General features: G+C 37.3%; 2 protein-coding genes across 2 annotated transcripts in view; one reads left to right on the forward strand and one right to left on the reverse strand.

Moving 5' to 3' along the window:
- The window catches only part of SH3RF1 (SH3 domain containing ring finger 1), a 187,610-nt gene that overhangs the window by 75,822 nt on the left and 95,424 nt on the right, over nt 1–16,364 (forward strand). The gene's annotated exons all lie outside the window — the stretch shown is intronic.
- Nucleotides 10,903–12,833, reverse strand: LOC121497046 (quinone oxidoreductase-like). Its single transcript, XM_041766083.1, has one exon. It carries the CDS (start codon nt 12,823–12,825, stop codon nt 11,827–11,829), a length of 999 nt encoding a protein of 332 aa, XP_041622017.1. The 5' UTR covers nt 12,826–12,833; the 3' UTR covers nt 10,903–11,826.

The following is a 16,364-nucleotide window of genomic DNA, read 5'->3' on the forward strand; positions in this document are numbered from 1 at the left end:
AACAACAGATTCTTTTTTTTTTCTTTAAAAAATTAAAATTCTGGCATAGTTAATATACAGTGATATATTAGTTTCTGGTGTACAATATAGTGATTCACCAATTCTATACATTACTCAGTGCTCATCAGGATAAATATGCTCTTAATTCCCTATTTACACCCATCACCCCACTGATCTCCCCTCTAGTAGCCACCAGTTTGATCTCTATAGATAAGAGTCTGGTTTTTGCTTTGTGTGTGTGTGTTTTGTTTTGTTTTGTTTTTGTCTTTTTCTTAACATATGAGTGAAATCATGTGGTATTTGTCTTTCTCTGACTGATTTCATTAGTAGTATACCCTCTAGACCTACTCATGTTGTTACAAATGGCTGAGTAATATTGTATATGTGTGTTTACCACATCTTCTTTATCCATTCATGTATCAGTGGACATTTGGGCAGTCTCTATAATTTGCTATTGTCAATAATGCTGCAATAAACTTAGAGATGCATATATTTTTTTGAATTAGTGTTTTTGTATTCTTTGGGCAAATACCCAGTAGTGGAATTACTGGGTCATATGGTAGTTCTATTTTTAAATTTTAAGGAACTTCCATACTGTCTTCGACAATGGCTGTACCAGTTTGCATCCACACCATCAGTGCACGACAGTTTCCTTTTCTCCACATCCTCATAACATTTGTTGTTTTCTTGTGTGTGTGTGTGTGTGTGTGTTTTAGCCATTGTGACAGGTGTGAGGTGATATCTCATTGCAGTTTTTGATTTGTATTTCCTTGATATTGGGTGATATGTAACTTTTTTTCATGTATCCGTTGGCCATCTGGTTGCCTTTGGAGAAATGTCTTTTCATGTCTTCTGCTCATTTTTTCCTTTGTTTTTTGGGGGTGTTGAGTTGTATAAGTTTTTTATATATTTTGGGTAATAATTCTTTATTGGTTATGTCATTTGCTAATACCTTCTTCCATTCAGTAGGTTGTCTTTAGTTTTGTCGGTTGTTTTTCCTTTCCTGTACAGAAGTTTTTTATTTTGATGTAGTCTCAATAGTTTGTTTTTGCTTTTGTTTCTGCTGCCTGTGGAGACATACCTAGAAAAATATTTTTACAGCCGTCAAAGCAATTACTGCCTGTGCTCTCTTCTAGGATTTTTATGGTTTGAAGCCTCAGATTTAGGTCCTTAATCCATTTTGAGTTTATTTTTGTATATGGTGTAAGAAAGTGGTCCAGTTTCATTCTTCTTCTTTGTTTAATATATATATATGTGTATATATATATATATTTATTTATTTATTTATGAGAGAGAGAGAGAGAGAGAGAGAGAGAGAGAGTGCACACATGGGGGGAGGGGTGCGGCAGAGAGAGAATCCTCAAGCAGACTCCTTACATCCTGAGATCATTACCTGAGCTAAAATCAAGAGCCAGTTGCTTAACTGCCAAAGCCACTCAGGTGCCCCCCAGTTTCATTCTTTTGCATGTTATCTCAACACCATTTGTTAAAGAGACTGTCTTTCTTCAAAGGATAGATTCTTACTGATAGGATATTTTAATAGTCAAGAAAATGTTTATTTGTGGACATATTTTTATTATTAACATTGGCATTTTCTAGTATATGTGCTGCTGAAGCGAGCACAATATTGGCATTTTCTAGAGAATATTTTGGAATATGTGAAGTTAAAGAATCCTTTTAAAACAGTAAGTGTAATTTTCATTATTTCGTGTACCTAAAGGAAAAGAATAGTTTATAATGGAATCAGAAAAAAAGATTGATATAAACAATCATTTTATAGTCGATCTTTGAGAAGAAATAACTTCAGTTTTATAAAATGAGATACCTAAGCTGCCTAAACAAATTACTAACAGTAAATTTGGGCACCTTTCAGCCACTCGAAAGTTAAATACTCAGAAAATAGGACAGTCATTCCTCATGTTGGAAGAGGAAATCCTTTCTTTACTTGCAGTAAAATTTTCTATATAACCTGCAGTTCTCTAAATCTTTTAGTTCTATATCATTACTCTTATCCTAATAGTTAAAAAAAAAAATGACCTGAGCCCCCATCTCACACATTTTGGGAAGTCCAGTGTCTGTCCTAGTGTTTCTGTGGATCTTGGGGAGGTGGGCAGTGGAGAGTAACTTTGGTGGAGGTGTGTGTGCAGGAAGCTCATGATGTACATTATTCTGGTCCCTGTAGCTTTGAAATCCTGTTCCCATTGGGCTCTGATTACTCTGTATACATACTTCTCAGCTGTGATTTGCTGCCATCTTTCAGATGTTGCCTTAAGCTGGGGGAAGAATCCCCCTCCTTCATCCTCAAAGCACAGTTTATCCAAACCTGTTGTGTATAGCAGCCTCCCTCTACTGAAGGCTTGGATGGATAGAGGAGGCTGAATTAGGACATAGTTTAAAATGGACAATTTAACACCTTCAAATTCCTATCACTCCTAAAACCTCTGGCTTGAGGCTGTGGCTGTGACATTGGGCTCATCCCTACCCTCCCACCCTACCTCTCACCCCCAGACCCATTTTCCCCTCCTCTGGGGCTTTATCCTGTCCTTCTTCCCGCTGTCCTGCTCCAGTTTCCTCCTGGGTGAGCAGAGCCTGGACAGCTGTCCAATTCTTCTTACCTAATTATGTAGAATAAATCAACTCTTCTTTACTTCTCTTCTTTCCTGTCCACACCAGCTTTGAGGCTGTTAGCAGTTGATAATCACTTTTTTTTTTTAAGATTTTATTTATTTATTCATGAGAGAGAGAGGGGGGCAGAGACATAGGCAAAGGGAGAAGCAGGTTCCCCACGGGGAGCCCGATGTGGGCCTCGATCTGGGGACTCTAGGATCATACCCTGAGCTGAAGGCAGATGCTCAACTGCTGAGCTACCCAGGTGTCCCGGTAACCACTTTTTAACTAACATATTTGCTTAAAATAAAAGAACAATATTCCTTAATAGTACTTTTTTTCTGTGCAGCTAAAGAGATCAGCTGAGACTGCGATTCACTCTTGAAAATTTGAGAATTCTTTTCTTTCTCTTTGCTATATTTAGAATATTTCAACAGTTTGAGAAGGAGTTAAAAGTTACCATTTCATCCTGCCACTGTTTCTCTCCTGGCAGTTGTCCCTGAATTCAGGTGTGGGCCCCCCAAACTGCAGAGACTATCCTTCTCTTTCATCATTTTATTCTCAGTGCCTAGTCCAGTGCTTGGTATGTGGTAGGTACCTAGTAAATATTTGTGGGATGAAAGAACAACCTCTGTCTACACAGAGAAGGAAATCGTGAAATTCCCATTAAGACTTGTCCCTTTTGATTAAAACTTCATCCTAGGAAGCAGATGACGCAAATAACATACTTGTAAGACATTTGGAATAAGGAGACTTTTTCCCTGGTGGTCTTGTGGCATCACTATTTGAAACCTAAGGTGAGGCACAAAGAATTTGAGTCAGGAAAGTAAACTATCAAGCAAATTAATCTTTCACATGTATAATCTTGTCCACTGCTGTCCATTTGCTACTGTTAAGTCCACTTTAGTTTTAGGTAATGCTATTCAAATATAACTTAGTTTGTTGTACACCCTAGGGCACAGACGTTCTCTGAAATATTTCCACACATTGCCAGTGTGCAAAAAATAACAAACTGTCTTACCTCAGATGATTGGGAAGTTAGGAATCTTTTCTTCACCAGCCTTCTTCATACAGAGATAGATATCTTCTTTTTGGTGGCTCATAGTTAATTAGTGGTTGCTGTGGATTGCATTTAAAGGTCATGAGCCTTAGCTGTCTTCAGAGTATTATTACATGGTTAGTTTTGAATGGGTCAAAAGGGAAAGAATAGCTAGTTCTCCTCATGGGAGGCTCAGAAAAGTGAAGTAAGTTGTGATGAAGTGAAGCAGTTTGGATTCAAGCCCAGGTCTAGCTGACTTCACAGTCCATGTTGGTTACACACTGCTTTGTGGCCTCACCATCTGGTTTTCTAGAATCTTCCAGCATGGAAGGTCAGATCTATTTTTTGATACGTGCATGTGTGATGTGCCCTGGTATTGCTGATGGAGTTAGAAACACCTTAAAATTTAGAGTTGAACAGAATGTGTTGCCGTAAAGCATTCAGTAGATAATTTGCCTTGAGAAAATAGACATCTGTGGGAGATCCTCCTACTATAGCAAATGGATTTCAGAGGTAGGGGATGTAGGTCCGCTGATGGGGTGCCCTTGAGGTCTGGTACCTTCTGTGAGTGAATTTCTGTTAGTCACCAAGGATTGTTAATGCTTTCCAGCTTCCTTACTACTACATCCCAGGTAACAGATTGAGGCAAAAAGAGTGACATACCCTATTATTGTTTTTAAAAACAAACAAGCCTTCCTGTTGGCCTTGCTAATGGAGACAGTCTGTCAGCTTTTTCTTTGTAGTCTCATAAACTTCATGATTTTATGGAAATAACATATCTCTTTCCTACATTCCTATTATCTCAGCAAAGGCTTCCAACAAGTCCTAACTCATGTCCTGACTCATTTTTTTGGTGACATTAGAAAAAAAAGTCAGCAGTTATTAAAAAGTCTTGGAAAAAACCACTAACAACCACCTTTCTTCTCTGATGATAGAAAAAGGCAATTAGGGATCCCTGGGTGGCACAGCGGTTTGGCGCCTGCCTTTGGCCCAGGGCGCAATCCTGGAGACCCGGGATCGAATCCCATGTCGGGCTTCCGGTGCATGGAGCCTGCTTCTCCCTCTGCCTGTGTCTCTGCCTCTCTCTCTCTCTCTCTCTCTCTCTGTGACTATCATAAATAAAAAAAAAAAAAAGAAAGAAAAAGGCAATTATTTACATACTATTTCGTGATATATTCTCTTTAAGAAAACAGAGTAAGCATCCTAATACCTGGACAGTGTACTGTTAGTCTTTACACTTGGCCACTTTGCCTCCTTGAAGTCCTACTAAAAAAACAAATATTCAGCTGAGTAAATATCAAGATCAAATTGGCTTTATTTAATGATTCATAAATCAGGCAGCATCCTATCTAGTAAATAGAAGCACCATTGAGCCACAGAAGAGGAAAAGTTAGTAAAGGCAGAAAGAGGGTGGAAAAAAGAAATTATTAGCAAAAACTGGATTGCTTCAGGCAGAGTCACCCACCCTCATCATAAGGGGAATTATTGAAAAGATCTTTTGGGCAGATGACCTCACTGATGCTTGATCAGGTAATCCCAATTTGGGTGGTTAAAGGTTACATTCCTGGGAGAGGTTGAAGCTGCAGTTAGGTTAAGTATTAAATCTTGGTTTGCTGATGTGGGGCTTAGCACAGATGACTCCATTTTGGGTATGTTGTCTCTTAAAAAATTGCCCTTTTTTTCAGACTCCACTTAATTGAGAGATGTGATAAAAATTTAAGATATTAACACCACTCTTAGCTACTGCTGTATAGTTCTTGTAACTTTTTTGATCCTTTGTGTGGTATTCACAGGCCATGACATTTTTTGCTTAATCTCTGTATAGGCCATGATTTTAGGTTCACAGTTTTTAGGTTGGTCATTGTCTTTATTTGTTTTCTGACATTCCAGTCTTGGGGAAATCATTTGCTTGACGGTTAGCAGCTGTGAATGTGCATTGAAAGATTTGAAAGAACACAATAAACTGGGGAGATTAGTATGATTATTATAAGCAGGGTAATTCCTAGTGTTTGGAGTGTACGTTGGATCTATGGTCCACAAGACCCAAACCAATCAAAATCAAGTAAGTCATGGAAAGACTGTATTGAAGGAGTCCCCTTTTAAGCCAAGTGGCTTACTCAGTGATTTTATGTGGGTGAGTTTCAGTTTCTCCAGGAGTGTTAATCCAGGTGCAGTGGGTGGTGTTGGCAACACAGACACCTCTTTGCTCAGTTAAAGGATAGTTAAGAGCTATTCTATTATCAAGAACAACTTTGGCCAGAGAGTCTAATGCTTTTGGTCAGGCATCTATTGTCTTAGCAGTGGATTCTGCATTATTTTTAAATGTGAAGGGGAGGTTTTTCATTATAGATTTATTTACATTTACTTCTAACCAGGGATATAGGTCTTTACCAAAGGATGTGAATCCTGAATCATAAAAGACTTATAGTAGATTCTTTCTGTCTTGATAGCATAAATTCAGCAGAGTTGACCAAATGATTTGTTAATAATTAGGTGCAGTTAGATAGCGTAAGAGGCACTTCCCAGTTATATGCCAGCTCTCTAGGTATTCATAGGCCCAAGGAGAATGACAACCACCACAGACAAATCCTGTCAGGGCACAAACCACTCCCATTGGGGTGGTACTTTTAATGGTCATATTGGAGTTTTGATAACAAATCCAGCAGTCTGAAAGGCAAGGTTTCCCTGTCTTAGCAATGGCTTAAGAAATATGTATGATGTTTTATCTTTCCTGGCCAATGCCAGAGTAAAGGAAAGAAAGAAGAAGAAGATGTTTTATGTTTAAAGTATGAAATTTTGATTCGATGTCTTGGGAGAAAGCAGTCTACCTCACTATCAGTTACTTCTCTTCCTGATTAATTTGACTTGGACACGACCAGATGATAAACGGAGCCTTTTCATCTGTATAGTTCCAAGGAGATTGAAGGGCAGTCTTAGTGATTCCAAATCAGAAGGCTGAGAGAGAATTGGAAATATTAGTTTGGTGAGTTGTAGCCAGATATTTGAGGAAACTTGAAGAATTTAGGATTCAGTTCAGCTTCAAAGACAACAGGATTAGAATCTACTATAGACAAGGATACAAACATAATTTTTTTTCTTTATAGTATTTCCTATTTTTTCTCCCAAGGATAATAACAGTAAAACTAATTTGTTTGCATTAGACTTGGCCTGGTTATTTACACAAGTACAAGACTAGTAATTGACCATATAAGCTTCTTTTATGATTGCTTTGTAAGCAAGAACCTTGTAAACAAGATGGCAGGCTGAATTTTTCAAGGGGCTTTATTAGTTCTATAAAGTCAATCTTGGATCCTCAAAACTGTGTGGTCAAATATGAGTCTACACATAGCTCTCTCAAATACAATATTCTAGTCAAAGCCTTGATGATATGAGCAATGTTCCCAATTGGGTCTTGTTACAAGGAGAATAGATTTTTATTGGACTTATGCAAATAACTATATTGTTCTAGAAAGAATACTCAAGAGTTTCTGAATTCTGGAGGGATCAGGTAGGAAGAAAGGTAAATGTTTCATCTTTGTTCACAAAGGCATCTTTACCACATTGTCGATAGTGTAAGGAAAAAGAGAAAAAGGCTTCCTAAGATTTGGAAAAACAAAGTATTAAAGAATCAGAGATGTTTCAAACAATAAGTCTGAAAAATGATTATTCTTCTCTTGAATTTATTTAGTACCATTGAATTAATACTTGTTTGATTTGTTCAGTTTTTTCATTAGTTCTGGAAATTGCTATCCAGTTCAGTTTTATGATCTTAAAGTTATCAGAAACCATGTTCTAGGCTTTCCATGTGAGTGTCCTTGAAGATGAAACACTTTTGCAAAAGCATTACAGTGATGTCAGTAAATGACAAAAGACTTAAAAATCCATATGATTAAAGATCTGGTGGAAAGTTCATTACAATGCAGCTGTCAGAGCAATTTGGTTATTTCATTGATAACACTGAATGATAACATTTCAGGATAAGAACTAGAATTACAAGTAATAACATACCAGGACACAGTTTCATATGATTTCTGAAACATATTAATAACATATCTATACAAATATAATCTAAGAAGGTTTAGTATCATGTATTTGATAATACTTCCCATGTAATTTAACAAACCAAATAAACCTAATTTGTGTAACATCTCTCTTTTTATAAAAAGAGTGAAAAAATCTTTTGAGATGTTATAGGGACCCCACTAGAGAGTCCTGAAGTTAATTTCATATCAAGAAGATGAGTGTGATTTTTGGGAAGTTTGTCAAGAATATCAAAAGGTTTTAAAAACTTGATTAAATAGACAAGTGATTATAGGTCACTGTGAAACAATACTTAGTTATCTATTTAACCATAGTACAGTTAAAGACTTTGAAGGCAAATATAGAAAGTTAGTTTTTAAAAACCTTAGCTCTTTTAATAAAGAAGACTCAGTCTTCTTAAGTAATCAGAAACCTGATAAAGACGCAGAATTTTGACAAATTTTTGACAAGACACAAAATCCTTGTTTTCTAGGCAGATGATTTAAAAGGTTAAGAAAACCTTTTATAGTGTCTTATCAGGAGTAGAAAAAACCAAATTCTAATTTTGTAGTGACTTACTTTTGTTATTAAAATTCATTTAACCTAATTAATTTTATTTTTTAATCTTAGCCAGCTTGACCACACATTAAACACATTAAATTTTTTTTCTTTTTCCATAAACTTACAACTTTCTTACATTTATATTTTGTCCTATGTTTTCCTCCTTACCATTTTTAAATAATTAACCTCTCTTTAGAACAAACTTTCATTTCCCTCTAACAAAAATGTATTTTCATTCCTCATACCTTCTTTTTTCTTTTAGGATTTTATTTATTTATTCATGAGAAACACAGAGAGGGAGAGGGAGAGAGAGAGAGAGAGAGGTAGAGGCAGAGACACAGGCAGAGGGAGAAGCAGGCTCCTGTGGGGAGCCCAATGTGGGACTTGATCCTGGGTTTCCAGGATCATGCCCTGGGCCTAAGGTGGTGCTAAACCGCTGAGCCACCCAAACTGCCCCCTCATACCTTCTTTTACTGAAAACACACATTCTACTTCTATTTCATTTGGAGATATTTTCCTTCTTTCTAGTGGCTTTAATTGAATCTATTAGAATTTTTAACCCTCAAGAACCTTAATTGTTAGTGAAAATAAAGAAATATTATCAACTGTCTTTTATAATAGCTTTCTGTGGCTTGGCAAATCTAAAACTACTTTTTATAATTTCTAGAAATATATGTTTTTCAATAATTTTTCAGCATAGCAAAAAACACATGTTTACTAATAGACCCAAATATCTTTAGTTCCTCTGTAAAAGGAAACAAAAAGTAGATAAGCCTGTGTTCAATAATTGATGTTTCAGCATTTTATCTTATTTGGAAGTGATCTGGCTACATAATGAATTTAACTTAACTCACCATTTAACTTAATTTAGCAAAACTTTAAGGTTTTAGATTACAAAAAAAACTGGGGGAAAGTATTTGAAAGTTTGCTAAAAATGACTTCTATTTCACTTAACATCTTTTTCTTAACAATTATATTTAGACTACCCACAAAAACTTAATGAGACGTTAGACAAAATCAGCCACATGCCAAGCTATTGTTCTTGCTGACAAATTCCGTAAGAGATAAAATGAACTTACTTGATTAGTAAACCCAGGTAGAATATAAGTTGTGTGTCTGTATTGTGTTTTATGCTGGTAACTCAGAAGACATGCCTATTTTAATGAAACCAAACTCAAGCTAGTTTTTATTTGTCAAAGGTTAACCTGGATCAGTGAAACTGAAAAGTATTTGGGTTTGTTTCTGTTGTATTTTTGAGAATTTTTATGAATACTAATTTATATAAGCACTTGATTTTCTTTAAGACACTTAAATAGAGGTCTTTCACAAATTAATTTTGGCATTGCCATCTAGAGGTAGAAAATATCACACTCATCTATAACACACACATATATAAACACATAAACAGACAGATGCAAACAGAGACCTTATAGTTTCACAACACAAGATTTCCCATTAGCCCAAGCTCCAATGACTTCCCCCTTTTGTTTCTCTTTTGATAAGAACTACTTCTCTGAAGTGTGTACTTTAACATTTACATCCCAAAGCACCGGAAAGAATGCAGGTTACAAGAATTTTAAGATAAATGGGGAAAGTTTGGGGATTGGTAAAGAGGAATATGTGGAATTTAAGTTGCCCCTAGAGTTGCATTTGTAGTTTTGCAGAGATTTTTAAGTTAAAGATAGTTGCTCTCAATTCCTCAAGGGATGGGGTTGCACCTTCAATGACCTGACAGGTTGATCCACTCATAAATCATTTTACAAGGGCTTTGGGAGGTTTTTCTTCTATCCTGGATACATAGTTTTATTTTGTAAAAATAAAACTTCAGGGAGAAGGCTTAAACGTTTTTTTTCTATCAGGTTCTGTGGTTGGCTAGTTTTTCACAACAGAACTACTTTAGTTTTTAGTTGAGACAAACAGTAAATATTTTTGGCAGTATTGGATAACCCCTTGGACTCAAGACACATCTCCAAAGAAGGATACAAGAGAGATTTTACTTCCCTCTTTCTTACCGGGCACTATAGCAGAGATCCAGGAAAACTGAGGCTGGTAAGAATTGTCACCTTTAACCAGCTTCTGCCAGTTTTCCCAGGATTCCATCTACAGGCTCTTGAGCAATGTTTAAAGGAGGTATAGCTCCAGTATCCAGAATTTGGCAAGGTTTTTCATTAATTTTTAGTTTCCCTTGGCTGATTAAGAGAATAACATAGCAGTTTCCCAGAAAATTCCTCAGAGTCTCATCAACTCTGGGAGAGGCCCATATGGACTCCTTTGAGGGCAGATATGAGTTCATTTGAGTTGATGTTGAAAAATTTGCACAGGCCCTTTGAGAACAATCTCTTTCCCAGTGTCCTAGCTGATTACAACTGAAACATCAATCCCTCACCGTTGTTTTCATGACGGATTCCTAGGAGAATGCATTGCAGGTATTTTATGTGGCTGGCCTTGGAACTGTTGTAACTATAAAGCTAATGGTTTGGCAAGATTTTATTTACAGTCCTGTGTCTTTAGATTTTCATTAGCTTTCTGCAGTGAACTTTTTAATGAAGCTGTTACGGAATCTTTTTTTTTTTTTTTTTTTTTTTTTTTTGCGCTGTTACGGAATCTTTTTTTTTTTTTTTTTTTTTAACAATCAAACTTTATTTCCTTGTACATAACATAGATTGACAGCAAGATTTCTAAGTAATCATCCCTTTATTTAGTTTAGATAAAGACTTCCAGCACAGAACTCTGTTAGAAATTAACCATTAGGAACCATGTAAAAGAGATGTAAGGCACGTACCATATAATGACCAAACAGCAGCTTTAATTTTTCTACAGAATTTACTGCAAGTTACCACATAATGAAAACAAAAGCAGGTTACTCTAAATGTGTTGAATTTGTTTAGTAATTTAAATAAAAACATATGACTCCCATTATACAGATAATTCTAAATCCTCTCTGAAAAACAAATCAAGAAATATCTATCGGGAGATGACATACCTATCCTAGCAAACCAAAAATTAGGCTGTTCTCTTCACAGAATATATGGAGAATGAGTAACTATCAACACAGTGAATGTTTTAATATTTGGGGGAATATTGGAAACCTATTTGTTAAAAAACAAATTTCTCTGGACATTGTTTATCTCGTCCTTGTAGATCCAGATGAGATTAGTTCAGAAAAGCAGTCTTCTTGAGTCTAGAAAATCTTCAGTCCAGGACAGTTCTGGGCTAATCAAAGAATCTTTACAAACAGGCTTGGATATCACATAGTAGTATTTTAAATTAGCTTGCTTAGCCAAAGGTATGGAATTAATGATCAAGTACCAGGATTTTCTGTTAAAGCACCCAATGCCAAACCACTACGGGCTGACATTCTACTTCCTACCATGATGAGTCTGATTAGAGGTAGATGGGAGGCATAAAGAATATGGTGAACTATAAATAAATTGTGCTCCAATGCCCATATCTCTAAAGATAAATCTTGGTTTTTTTTTTTTTTGTTTTAATATAAGAAATTCACTAAATCAAATGAATGCTGATTAGAGCAAAGGTAGTGTAAGTAAAACTGGGGGTAGGAGACCTCTATTTGCATTGGAAGTATATGAAAGAATGAATCATTCTAAGAGAAGAATCATTTTCCCAATAGTCCCACTGCTGTGGATGATATTTTCGTGAGCCTGGACCACCTTCTCCAGTGAATACTGAGAACCTATCACAGGTTTCAACCAACCGATTTCCATTCCAGCTTGAAGGGCCATTGCAAATTTCCTAAATTCCTCCTTAGTTGATGAATAAAGAGCAGTTCCAATTATACTGGTTTCCTTTGGGATGGTGTCCCGTGGGTTTATTTCAATAGGACCTCTGCTGCCAACAACTATTACTCGTCCTCCATACGACAGAAGATCCAAATCATTACTAAGATTTACATTAGCTAGCATTTCAATGATCACGTCAATGCCTTTTTCACCAACAGATTTCTTGATTTTATCAATATAATTAAGTTCTCTATGATTAAACACTTCATGGGCTCCATTCTGCAAGACAATGTTTTGTCCTTCCTCGGTACCAGCCGTACCCAAAACTTTTAGGCCGTAAGCCCTGGCAATCTGGCACGCTGCTATTCCAACTCCTCCGCTAGCCCCATGAACCAGAACACTTTCTCCGGCTTTCGCGCGGGCACTGTGGAGCAGAGCTCGGTACGCGGTAAAATACGGGATGCCGATGGCAGCTCCTTGTTTCAAGTCCAGTTTCTCCGGCAGTATGTACACAGTGTGATCTGAAGCAAGGGCATACTCAGCATAGCCCCCAGAGATGGTGGCGGTAGTGAAAACTCTGTCACCTTTCTTGAAAGTAGATACATTCTCTCCAATAGCTTCTATTATCCCAGCCACGTCTGAACCCGGCGTGTAGGGTAAGAGTGGTTTTCTTCTGTAAGTACCAGACCGAATATATGTTTCCACGGGGTTTACACCACATGCGTGGACTTTGATCAGAACCTGATGGTCTTTTGGAATTGGTACTGCAACATCCGACTGGAGTTTCAGCACTTCTGGTCCACCAAATTCAAAAACTCGAATCGCTCTCATCAACTTCCCTGCAGTCGCAGTCGCCATGGTGATCGGCTCCGGGGCGAGCTCCCGCCGGAGGGGGGACGGGCCTGGGTACTTAACCGGCCGGCCCCGCCTCCCTGTTACGGAATCTTAAAGACACTTTTGGAACCTTCTACACACCAATGAAAATAGGTATCCCGTTCTGTTTATTTGATATGGGAACCCTTAATTTCAAATACCCTTCTGAAATCAATTTTGTCTAATTGGAATATTTCCCATAATGGCCATTGTAATTCTAAGTTGGCTTTTGTAAGATTTTGTTATTTTTGTAGATATTTACAGCCTTTAGGACTGCAGTTCTTAGACATAAAATAAGGAAGTGTGCCAGAAGATGGCATGCTTAACTGGTGTTTGAAGATCTCATTTTTATTACTACTACTACTACTACTGCTACTACTACTATTACTACTATTATTATTTTAGCTGGGCCTTTGGGTCTGAGCCAAATTAATACCTAAAAGATGTATGTCATGGGGTTTGGAATGGTGTGCTGTTTTACAGTATACCTTATTGCATGGAAATTTTCTTGAACCTAATGGGTAACCTAGTGTCCATCTAACTTGTTCCATGACCAACTTATCCTAACGTGGGAATTTTTTAATTAGGTGGTGAGGGCTTTATCATCTTTTAAGTGCTTGACCTATGCTCACCAATTTTGTGGTTTTTTGACTTCAAGATTCTTATTAGCAGTTAGCCTTTGTCTACACAAAACAAGACAAACATTAACATGTGCATCTTAACATACCAGCAGTAACCAAGGATTTTAGTGCACAGTGCCCAAGAGATGGCTGTGAACACCACCAGCAGTTCGCACTATGGATTAAATCAGCAACTCCAGTAAGTGGGGACTCTGGACTGGAACTGGGGGAAGTGATTACAAACGACTGGTAAATTGCCAGCTGAACTGTTAGAGGTGGAAAGTCTGCATTGTGTGAATGGGGGTCTTGGTCTTTGGATTTTGCATGAGAAGATTTCCATGGGGGATCCACTCTAATAAAGACAGCCAGAAGGAAAGTAGCAAGCACAAAACAGTTTATAAAGCAAAAGTACACTCTCTAGGTATGACAGTGGGCAGATGCCTTGAGGTGGAACCAGCCCTAAGGTTGTTTGAGGATTGGATATTTGTTGTGCCTCTCTGGGCTGGGAGGAGCTGTGCCATTCAGTCTTGCTGGTCTCTGATGGAGGTTGTTTCTGGTCATTTGAGGGACCCCTCCCACAGGTTGGGAGGGGGAATTTTTGACCGTACAAGGTATGGCAGCCTCTCTCCATTGAAGGGGCTGTACCCACAGTGCAAATGCATTACAATGAGCCTATGGGTTATTCTAGGGCAGAAGTAGAAGAGAATAGTGCATGCTATGCACCTGTGGCTCTTGATCTGTCAGCCCCAAGGCCTTAGAAGCCACAAGGTCAGGATGTTGTGTTCCCAGGCTTTTAATATATAGCTTATTTATCACCATTCTTGCCTCCAGCACATGTCTCTGTCATTCCCTCTTTATGGACTTGGAACTATACCTCAGGGTATTCCTTCCACTGTTCAGGTCTAGCTTCTGCCTAACAGAATCAAGGGCAAGGAGTTGGATTCTGGATGGAACTGTCTGCCAGCTCAGACTGACCTAATAAGCCCTGGATTGGAAAGCTAATTAGATTAGGAGCTCAAAGCAAAGAGAGCAGAACTCTGAACATAGGAGAACTCACCCATGGCCCTCAGAAGAGTTGAGAAAAAATAGTGAATTCAAAAGGGTTTGTGGGGTATCATGCCTATGTTTCTCTTTGTCCCTGAATGCTGTCAGAAGTTCACTTCAGATCCCACCACTGCCACCAAATCTGATAAAAACCAAAAATTCCGCTGAGTAAATTTAAAGATCAAATTGGCTTTATCAGTGATTCATGAATTAAGCAGCATCCCACCCAGCAAATAGAAAAGAATTCTCCTGAGCTACAGAAAAGGAAAGAATTTTAAGAGTGTAAAGGGACAGAAAAGGAAATTATTAGCAAAGAATATGCATTGTTTCAGGCAAGGTCACCCTCCTAATGTGAGGAACAGGAGGGGTCTATTGGACAGATTATTTCATGGTGCAATTCAGGTTAATTCCAGATTGTCTGGTTAAAACCTACATTCCTGGGAGAAGTTGAAGTTTCAGTTAGGTTAGGTATTAAGTCTTGGTTTGCTTACATGAGGCTTAACACAAATGACTCCATTTTGGTTTTTTAATAGACCTTTTTGCAACAGAACCAGCTATGAAGAGAGGCAAGAAGGGGATGATGGTAATTAACAGGGTGCTGAGCTAATCGTTCATGTTCAGAAGAAACATTTTCCATAAGCCCTTTGTAAGTCACATTAGAGCAGAATTGGTTTTAAAAAACCTAAAATTACTCTATGATAGAGACTAATAAACGAGTCTCTTTTATTTTAAACTGTACAGGTTAGTTTTTATGTTAGTTTCCATATTCTAAAAGCCCCCGTAATAATATTTTTGAGGAGTTTTGAATTTTCCAGGTAATGTTAGGATATTAAGAATACTTTGAAGATAGAAAATATTTTGGCATTCTTAATTATATGTGTGTTGAAACATGTATACATTCTATGCTATGTCTTTGTGTACAAGCCATTGCTTAGTAAATGATATTTTTGGTTATATTCTTTTGGAAATGGTGGTGTTTTATACAATCATTGGTAATTTGGTTATAAAAATGAGCTATTCCTAACAAATCAGTTGTAATTTTTTTTCATTTATAGAATTAGAGTAAAATATAACTAACTTGAAAGTTACTAAATCACGTATTTGACTTTTCCTGAATTAATCTCTATTTCAGATAGTCCATTCCATTCTCCACATAAGCAACAAAAACTTCATTTATTCATTAAACAAAAATTAGGTAAGTACTTACCTCATGCCAGGTACATTTTCAGGCACTGAGGATACAGCAGTGAGTAAAATGAATATGATCCCATTCCTCACTTTAATAGAAGAGGCAACTGTCTCTATACAGCAAAAAAAATAGGTACCTAATAGAACATCATGTATATATGCATGCATGGATAGATATGAATTGAACTGTAAACACCATAAAGAAAAATGTAGCAGAGTAAGAGGATTTAAAGTGTTAGGAACAGAAATGTCAGATCATTTTTTTGTCAGACCATGCATCTTTAATTTTTACTTTAGAAAATTTTGTCAGCAGCGCCTTTTTGCAGCAGGGCTGGTGAAACCCTGAAGGGAGAGGTGAGTTCACTCGGGCTCTGGAGACCACTTGCAAGAATGGCCATTTGGGTGACAACCTCATTTTTAGTTCCAAGAGCTGAAGAAGTTGGAAGTCTCAAGTGTTGTGTGGCCTCGTGCAGATTTCCATCCCATTCTTTTTTGGCACCACAATCTTAGAAAAATGAGAATAAAAGGATAAGAGTAGTAGCTTCAAAGGGCAGAGTGGGCAAGATACTACATTTTGAGGGTAGAAAGTTTCAGTTATGCAAGATGAATAAGAAATCTGCATAAGATTGTGCTTACAGGTTAGCAATACTGGAGTATACCCTTTAAAATTGT

Source organism: Vulpes lagopus, chromosome 8 (genome assembly GCF_018345385.1).
Source record: "Vulpes lagopus strain Blue_001 chromosome 8, ASM1834538v1, whole genome shotgun sequence".
Lineage (NCBI taxonomy): Eukaryota > Metazoa > Chordata > Mammalia > Carnivora > Canidae > Vulpes > Vulpes lagopus.